This window comes from Crocuta crocuta, unplaced genomic scaffold, assembly GCF_008692635.1.
Source record: "Crocuta crocuta isolate KB4526 unplaced genomic scaffold, BGI_CrCroc_1.0 scaffold675, whole genome shotgun sequence".
Taxonomy (NCBI): domain Eukaryota; kingdom Metazoa; phylum Chordata; class Mammalia; order Carnivora; family Hyaenidae; genus Crocuta; species Crocuta crocuta.
The window spans coordinates 3,098,352-3,106,463 of record NW_027528796.1 but is presented as its reverse complement, the minus strand read 5'-3'; the positions used below and the strand labels follow the sequence as shown (position 1 = coordinate 3,106,463).

Below are 8,112 nucleotides of genomic sequence, written 5' to 3'. Positions count from 1 at the left end.
CCCCCCCGGGGCGCTGGGGCCTCGCTTCAAGGCGCAGCATAAAGACGCGGGACCCGGGCTCTCCCTCCGGCAGACCCGACGGGCTGGCCTGCCTCAGAGCCCGCTGTTCTCTGCCAGAGCCGAGGCCGGTGCTGCAGGACGGTCCCCGTCGAGTTATGGATTCGGTACAACTATGTCCCCTGTGTGTGTGCCCTGCCCCCGGGGAGCAGTCACAGCAGCATCCCCAGGGAGGGCATCGCCCCCATCACGCCGCCCGCCACGGGGACGCATGAGACTCGTCCCGCCTCCAACCCTTGACTAACGTCAGACAGACTTTTCCTGACCGTGAAGTCGTTCAGCCTGATTTTTTATAATATTTCGTCGTCGAGTACTTGTAGGGGTAACTCGTCACGGGAGCGGACCCTTCACGACACAGAGAAATCTTTACGGAGAAATCGCATAGTTCAGTCCGCCGGCGGTGCCCTCTCCGCAGACGCCCCGGGCGGACTGGCGCCGGCGCGGTGCTGAGGGGAAGACGGCTCCGTGCGGCACACGGCGTGTCTCGTTAGCATCTCAGGGACAGTCGGACGGTCACCGTTTCGAATCCTGCTGCTTCTCCTAAACCAGGATTTGCTTGACGAGGAAATAAGATATTTATAGTTAGGAAGTCATTGCCTCCTCGTTTACAAATGTGTCAGTAGACGACACCGTCGGATACAACCTGACTTTGACCCCCCGCCCCCCGCAACGTGTGCACAGAGTCACGTGCAGATGACAGGGGACAAGGGCTCCTGGGAAATCGGTTATTGACCGATTTGTGAAGGAAACAGCGTGGGTCTGGATGCCCGCACGGACGGGAAGCGCCGCCCTCTCGCGGATGAGGGCGGTGATGCTCAGAGCACACGTGGCGCTGGCCCGGGACCCAGGGAAGGCTGCGTGCCGAGCGCCGGGGACTCGCCGGGTCCTCGCTGGGATCACGGCCGGGGCTGACGCTTTGCTCTCGCTTTCCAGGGGATGATCACTCTAATTCTAGCCACCGACATGGCAAGACACGCAGAAATTATGGATTCCTTCAAAGAAAAAATGGAGAATTTTGACTACAGCAACGAGGAGCACATGACCCTCGTGAGTAGCCTGCTGCCCGCGCTCCGGGGACTGGTGCGCGCACCCTACGCTCCTGCCCACACTCGACACCGAGGCACCCAAACCCTGACCTCGGCTTGGAGCGAGGGGCCAGGAAAGCGGGCGCGGGAGGCGGGGGCGTTCAGGGCCCGCGGCCCGAGCTGCTGTGCCGGGGGCACTTCCTGCTGAGCCAGTTCACACGCTGAGCGCCGGCCCGAGACGTTGGTGACTCCCGGGTGACTCCCGAGGACGGTCGCACGCTGGCCCTGAAGGCAGTCGCCCTCAGGCTCAGGAGCAAACGCTCCGGCCGGGTCCTAACGTGCCCCCTGGGCGCCCAAACCTCACCGGGCTCGGAGGGCCAGGCTCCCGGGAGGACAAAGCCCAGACCCAAATGGCGGCAGGGGACGCACCCCGGGCCCCGCCACCTGATCCCTCCTCTCTCTTCCAGCTGAAGATGATTTTGATAAAATGCTGTGACATCTCCAACGAGGTGCGTCCGATGGAGGTGGCAGAGCCCTGGGTGGACTGCCTGTTAGAGGAGTATTTCATGCAGGTGAGAGCGTCCCAAGCCACCAGACCCCTGAGGGGCCCGTGTTGGAAATGGGGTGGGCGAGCCCGGGGACTAGGGGACGGGAGCGGACCGTCTCTCCAGCCTCCGGAAAGCCTCACGGCAGGTCCACATCCAAGATAAGCGGGTGACACGTGAAAGGCAGGGAGAGCCTGGAAAAGTGACGTGACAGATGCCACCCAGGACCGTGAAGGAGCAGCGAGGGGGCGGCCACATCGGGCAAATGTCCTGAAAAGGAAGAAGCAGAGGCTGGAGGGGCGGCTCCCCGGGGCCCCTGCATTTCAAGGCCTGGGGGGCCCTCAGACAGGAAACCAGGCCACCCACGCGGGAGATGCCGGGAGGGCCAGTAAGGCACTCGTGACGGCAGCGTGGTGCCCCAGAAGGCGGGGGACTCGCCGGCCGGCGCCTGTCCCTCTGCCCTGGGGTCACAGCGCGGCCCTGCAAGCCCAGTGAACGCTCTAGGGGGCACGTAAGCTCCTGCCATCCATCGTGGTCACTATCCACGTCCCCACGACAGTGCGGTCTGGTCAGCGACACATTAACCTGCCTTCTGCCCTCTGAGACCAGTGACCCTCGGGGCCCCCCAGATTCCGCGGCTTCTCTAGCATCTCGGTCTCTCGCATCCCCGCAGAGCGATCGTGAGAAGTCGGAAGGCCTCCCTGTGGCCCCGTTCATGGACCGCGACAAAGTGACCAAAGCCACAGCCCAAATTGGGTTCATCAAGTTCGTCCTGATCCCGATGTTCGAAACGGTGACCAAGGTGAGTGGCTGTCACCACGTGCTGGATGGCGCCGCATTGAGGAACACACACGTGTGCACACGTTCACACACACACACACCAGTGTGCTGTGGCTGCCGCCTCCGGCACGTCCAGAACACCATCTCGCTCCCCCATGGGGTCCCCCCCAGCCCTCCAGCCTCCCCTCCCAGGGCACCTTTGCCTTTGGAAGACCCTTGTGACCTGCCCCACCCCCATGGCACAAGGCTGTCCCCAGGCTCATTTCGGCAAGGAGACTATCTCTCCCTCTCTCCTGAACCTTCCATGGCTCCCCACTGTCCCCAACACAGGGAAAGCTGCCCACGCTGCACACAGTCCCCCACCCTGCCTGGCGCCCGGTCCTGCAGGACGGCCCACGGCCCCGGCCCTCCCCTTTCTCCAGCCTCCACCTCGAAGTGTGTCCCTCAGCAGGCCTCGGCCGCAGCACGCCCTCCCTTAAACCCCATTCACCCCTGCTTCCTCGGCCTTCCCGTACACTCCTTCCATGGACTTCTGGGCCTTCGCCATGGCCAGCGGGTGCAGGGGCGCGGCGCTGCCACACGGGGCCTGCCCCCCCCACCCCGCAGCTGAATGGGGATGTGACTGGGGAGGCACGGAAGGCGTCACAGGGCGAGAGCAGCGTGCCCAGGGCTCCGTGGGGCCAGGGCGGCAGGGTGGCGGGAGCGCGGGCGGACGCCAGGGACCGGGCTCAGCAGGCACCACGGGGTGAAGGGGACTCGCTGCCTGATCCGCCGAGGCGCACAGGACCGACCCCGGTTTCCCGGACGCTGGCGGCCGCGCGGAATGACCGACCGGATGGGTCTGCTTGTGTCTCCCAGCTCTTCCCCGTGGTCGAGGGGCTCATGCTGCAGCCCCTTTGGGAATCCAGAGATCATTATGAGGAACTGAAGCAGAGAGATGACTCCATGAAGGAGGTAAGGGTGCCGGGTAGGAAACGCGGCCCTCCCGGGGGACAGGCCGAGCCCGGCACCCCTGCGGGGACCCTCTGCACCACAGCTCATTTCCACCCCAAAACCAAACTGCACCCGACAGCCCGCGCCCCTTGGAGGGGCCGTGTGGTCCCCAACAGCTGTGCTGTAATCGGGTGCGCCGGGCCGTCTGGGCCTCTCAGACCCGCGCGGAGCAGCGCCCTGGCCCCATGGAGGTCCCCGTCCTCCAGCCCCGGGGCTGACCCTGCTCAGTGAGGGGGTGGCGGAAGGAGGCGCCCCCAGCGCCACAGGAAGGGCATCCTGGAGCTCGCACACGTGGCGGCCTGGCCCCCTCAGGGTCAGGGACACGGAGTCTGGCCCCAGGCCGCTGTCAGGACAGGACCGCAGAGCCGGCGCGGAGACTCTCTGCAGAGCGCGTGAGGGGCCTGACCCCAGGGCCTCAGCGTGTGCACATCTCTGCTTCGGGGACCCCCGAGCCCTCCACTGCGTCCAGCCGCCCGGGGCGTGCCCCCCTCAGCCGCCCACCACCTCCTCTCCAGCGTCCCGCGCTTTGTCCCAGCCTCGGCCAGCGTCACGCACCCCGCCCGGCGCCATCCCCAGCTCCCTTCAGTCAGGGCTCCGGCTTATGGGCCCCCCCACCCGCTGCTGGGAACCCCCATATCCTGCCCCACTGAGCGCCGAGTGGTTGCTCTGTACCCCGAACTGGTCTGTGTAGGACGCTGGGCGTGTTGTCAGCGCTCAGGAAGTGCCTTCCAAGCCCTCATCTCCAGCCTGGTCTCTACGGGGATCCCTTCGCTAGAAGGTCCCGGAGAGGCCCTGAGACCCCAGAGCCAACCGTACAGGAGCGATGTCAGAGCGGGCGTGCCCGGCGGGGCCGCACCGCTAAAGCCCCCTGGCGCTCCTGGCCCGACTCAAGCCATCGCTCTGAAGGTCCCAGGCCCGCCGCCCCGAGGGGCTTTCCCGCCCCCAGAAAGGACAGACCCCGAACGAGAGAGGGTGGACGGGCTCCGTGCTCACCTCCACCAGCGCGCTGGGCCCCACCGCCACCACAAGCTCGTTGTCCAAGCCGCGAAGGGGAGGCGCCCAGGACAGGGCAGGGCGCACAGAGCCGGCACGTGGCGTGGGCCTCTGCCTCATCGCTCATCCTAGCGTTTCGGTCAGCGGGAAGCACGCTGGCGGACAAGCCGGTCCTCACGGCTCCTGGAAGCTGACTGCCGCCTTCCTTGTACTCTGTCCCGGTCACAGAGGGAGACGGAGAGCATGACAGCCGCGGGCACCGACAGGTCGTCGAGGGAGACAAGCAGAGATGTGAGAGACAGCGAAGAGAATGCTATTCTGAACTGACGTCTCTATGCACATGGTAACTCAGAGATGGAGACAGGGCAGCGCTGCACACCTGTGCGAGGGGGAGGGGAGAAGGCGGCTGGGCCAGAAAAGCTGAAAGACTGATGGTTTCTTATGTATATTTTTTAATTTTTTTTTTATTCATTCTTGAGCAAGAGAGAGAGACCTAGAGCATGAGTGGGGGAGGGGCAGAGAGGGAGACACAGAATCCAAAGCAGCTTCAGGCTCTGAGNAGCGATGTCAGAGCGGGCGTGCCCGGCGGGGCCGCACCGCTAAAGCCCCCTGGCGCTCCTGGCCCGACTCAAGCCATCGCTCTGAAGGTCCCAGGCCCGCCGCCCCGAGGGGCTTTCCCGCCCCCAGAAAGGACAGACCCCGAACGAGAGAGGGTGGACGGGCTCCGTGCTCACCTCCACCAGCGCGCTGGGCCCCACCGCCACCACAAGCTCGTTGTCCAAGCCGCGAAGGGGAGGCGCCCAGGACAGGGCAGGGCGCACAGAGCCGGCACGTGGCGTGGGCCTCTGCCTCATCGCTCATCCTAGCGTTTCGGTCAGCGGGAAGCACGCTGGCGGACAAGCCGGTCCTCACGGCTCCTGGAAGCTGACTGCCGCCTTCCTTGTACTCTGTCCCGGTCACAGAGGGAGACGGAGAGCATGACAGCCGCGGGCACCGACAGGTCGTCGAGGGAGACAAGCAGAGATGTGAGAGACAGCGAAGAGAATGCTATTCTGAACTAACGTCTCTATGCACATGGTAACTCAGAGATGGAGACAGGGCAGCGCTGCACACCTGTGCGAGGGGGAGGGGAGAAGGCGGCTGGGCCAGAAAAGCTGAAAGACTGATGGTTTCTTATGTATATTTTTTAATTTTTTTTTTATTCATTCTTGAGCAAGAGAGAGAGACCTAGAGCATGAGTGGGGGAGGGGCAGAGAGGGAGACAGAATCCAAAGCAGCTTCAGGCTCTGAGCTGTCAGCACAGAGCCCGATGTGGGGCTTGAACCTACGAACCACAAGATCATGACTTGAGCCAAAGTTGGATGCTTAACTGACTGAGCCACCCAGGCGCCCCTAGACTGATGGGGTTTTTTTAAAGATTTTTTTAAATGTTTTTTATTTATTTTGAGAGAGAGAGCACACGCCTAAGTGGGGGAGGGGCAGAGAGAGAGGGAATCCCAAGCAGGCTCCAAGCCATCAGCACAGAACCAGATGCGGGCTTGAACTCACAAACCCTGAGATCATGACCTGAGCCAAAATCAAGAGTCGGACACTTAACCGACTGAGCCACCGAGGAGGCACCCCTAAAAGATGGTTGGTTTTTCAGTAAAGTGAGACTTTTACTCCTTGCATATAATTCTTAGAATTAGGCTCTGAAAAAAGGGGGCCACGCTTGGGTCGATAGCAAAAGACCAATAATTAGCAGATGTTCCACTTATAAAGAAAAGCACATTTATAATTTTTTTTAATGTTTGTTTGTTTTTGAGAGACAGACAGAGGACGAGCAGAGGAGAGGCAGAGAGAGAGGAAGACACAGAATCCGAAGCTGGCTCCGGGCTCTGAGCTGTCAGCACAGAGCCCGACGCGGGGCTTGAACCCACAAACCGTGAGATCATGACCTGAGCCGAAGTAGGACGCTTAACCGACTAAGCCCCCCAGGCGCCCCAGGAAAAGCACATTTTAAAAGGTTTCCAAAAATAAAGTATTTCTTTATATGGCCGTGAGCATTTTCCCGCGTGCCTGACCCAAGCTATTCGTTTAGCCCGTGTCAAAGGTAACCCAAGCTCATTTTGCCTCCGCGTGGTAAGGTCACGGCACACGCACGTCTAAGGGACCGCTGGAGAGATTCTCAGTACAAAGCATCCCGGGCGCAGGGTGTGGGAGCCTGGGTCTTGTTTTGCGCAGAGGAGCAGTGCCAGGCTCTGGCGTCCGAGAAACCGAGCGCAGCTAAGTACAAGCTGAGTGACTCACACAAGCGTCTCAACCTCTCTGAGCCTCGGAGCCCTCATCTCCAGCCTCGAGATGAGAATCCCGTTACCGGTTCATCAGCAGTGCTCAGGAAGCATTGGCTTTGCCTGTTTCAGTCACATCTTATTTTTTAATGGTTCAGAAGAAGGATCAGAATGGTTTTATGTGGCCGAAATGTGTTGAAGCACGTGTCCCGCTCTGAAACATATCTGTGTTTCCTCCCGTGACGCTGTTGCCGCTGCCTGGACATGTTCAACCGCAACAAAAACAAACCAGGGCTCTTCTTCCTCTTCCGAGCAGACGGCGCCTGAAGAAGGCGGACTGTGCGGGCCGCGCTCCTGGACCAGGCTGGCCGAGCCTCGCGCAGCCGTCGTGCGGGGGAGAAAAGTCCTCTCTCAGCACCAGACTCCACGAGGCCGTGCTTTCTAAGAACTGTTTAACTGTTTTGTTCACCGATACAAAAAAAAAAGAAAAACGGAATTCATGATGCTGTACAGAATTTTTATTTTTAAACGGTCTTTTAAATAATATATTCTTATACAGAAACGGGTACTGTACTTTTTCTTCGTGGTGTTGTGTATCCCGGGGCTGCTTCTGGGGGTCCCTAGAGCCCCCCCGACCTCTCGGGGGGAGACGGGACTGTGCTTTTCTCGCAGGTGCGCCTGCGCAGTGTGATGTGACACTCCCTCCCCTGTAAATTCAGAATTAAATGCCAGGCGGTGCCCGGAGCACAAGGCCGTCCGCGTGTCCCGTTTGTGAGCAGCGAGGGGACGTTGGTGGCTGTGTGGGGGGAGGTGCCGGGCCGGAGGCAGCTCAGTCACATGCAGGGGTGAACACGCCCCTGGGCTGGTGCCCGTTTACAGGGAGGGATTTACCACTTCAGTCAGCAGACTGAACACAGCACATCTCGGGGGGGCGGCTGTCCTTTCCTCCTGCCTCTGTTTGAGGGACCAGCATTGGGGACAATCTGGGGGCGCCTGTGCCCATTAAGGGAGACCAATGCTGGCTGGTGGGCGGTCAAGCTCTCCCTCAGCCCCTCTGCGAGCGTTTGCACCCCGATGCTCCCCAGGGCCGCCGGCCCCTTCTCTGCACCCGCTCAGGAGAACCGCCCTGCAAGGCCACCCGTGTGATCCGAGCCCGTGGACGCTTCACCCGCTGCTGCCGAGCCTCCTGGGAGCACTCCCTCCCCCTTGGTGAATTCTGGAATATTCTTTTCCACCTCTGAATAATTCGTTTCTGAGCTGTGATGTTTTCCGTCTCTTCTTGAATCCAGTTCTGTATGATCAGGTGCTGCGGGTTCTGTATCTCTTCACAGTTTTGGGTTTCATTTCAATACGGCTGAAGCCAGTGCACAGGGCAACCCGGCTACACTACACGCAAGCCCAGCAGCATCCCGATGCCTCTGCACTACAGCCCCTGCACCGAAGTCTGTG

General features: G+C 61.2%; 1 protein-coding gene across 6 annotated transcripts in view; it reads left to right on the top strand.

Annotated features, from left to right (window-relative positions):
* Nucleotides 1-7,389, top strand: part of PDE9A (phosphodiesterase 9A) — a 58,421-nt gene extending 51,032 nt beyond the window's left edge. For 5 of the 6 annotated variants that reach the window (XM_077755446.1, XM_077755448.1, XM_077755449.1 and 2 more), the window contains 6 exons: nt 991-1,104; nt 1,550-1,654; nt 2,301-2,429; nt 3,266-3,361; nt 4,622-4,736; nt 6,199-7,389. In XM_077755446.1, coding sequence (XP_077611572.1) covers nt 991-1,104; nt 1,550-1,654; nt 2,301-2,429; nt 3,266-3,361; nt 4,622-4,720 — 543 coding nt within the window. In that variant the 3' untranslated portion in view covers nt 4,721-4,736; nt 6,199-7,389. The remainder of the gene's footprint in view (nt 1-990; nt 1,105-1,549; nt 1,655-2,300; nt 2,430-3,265; nt 3,362-4,621; nt 4,737-6,198) is intronic. The other variant, XM_077755447.1, reaches the window with a different exon arrangement.
* The last annotated feature ends 723 nt before the right edge of the window (nt 7,390-8,112 follow it).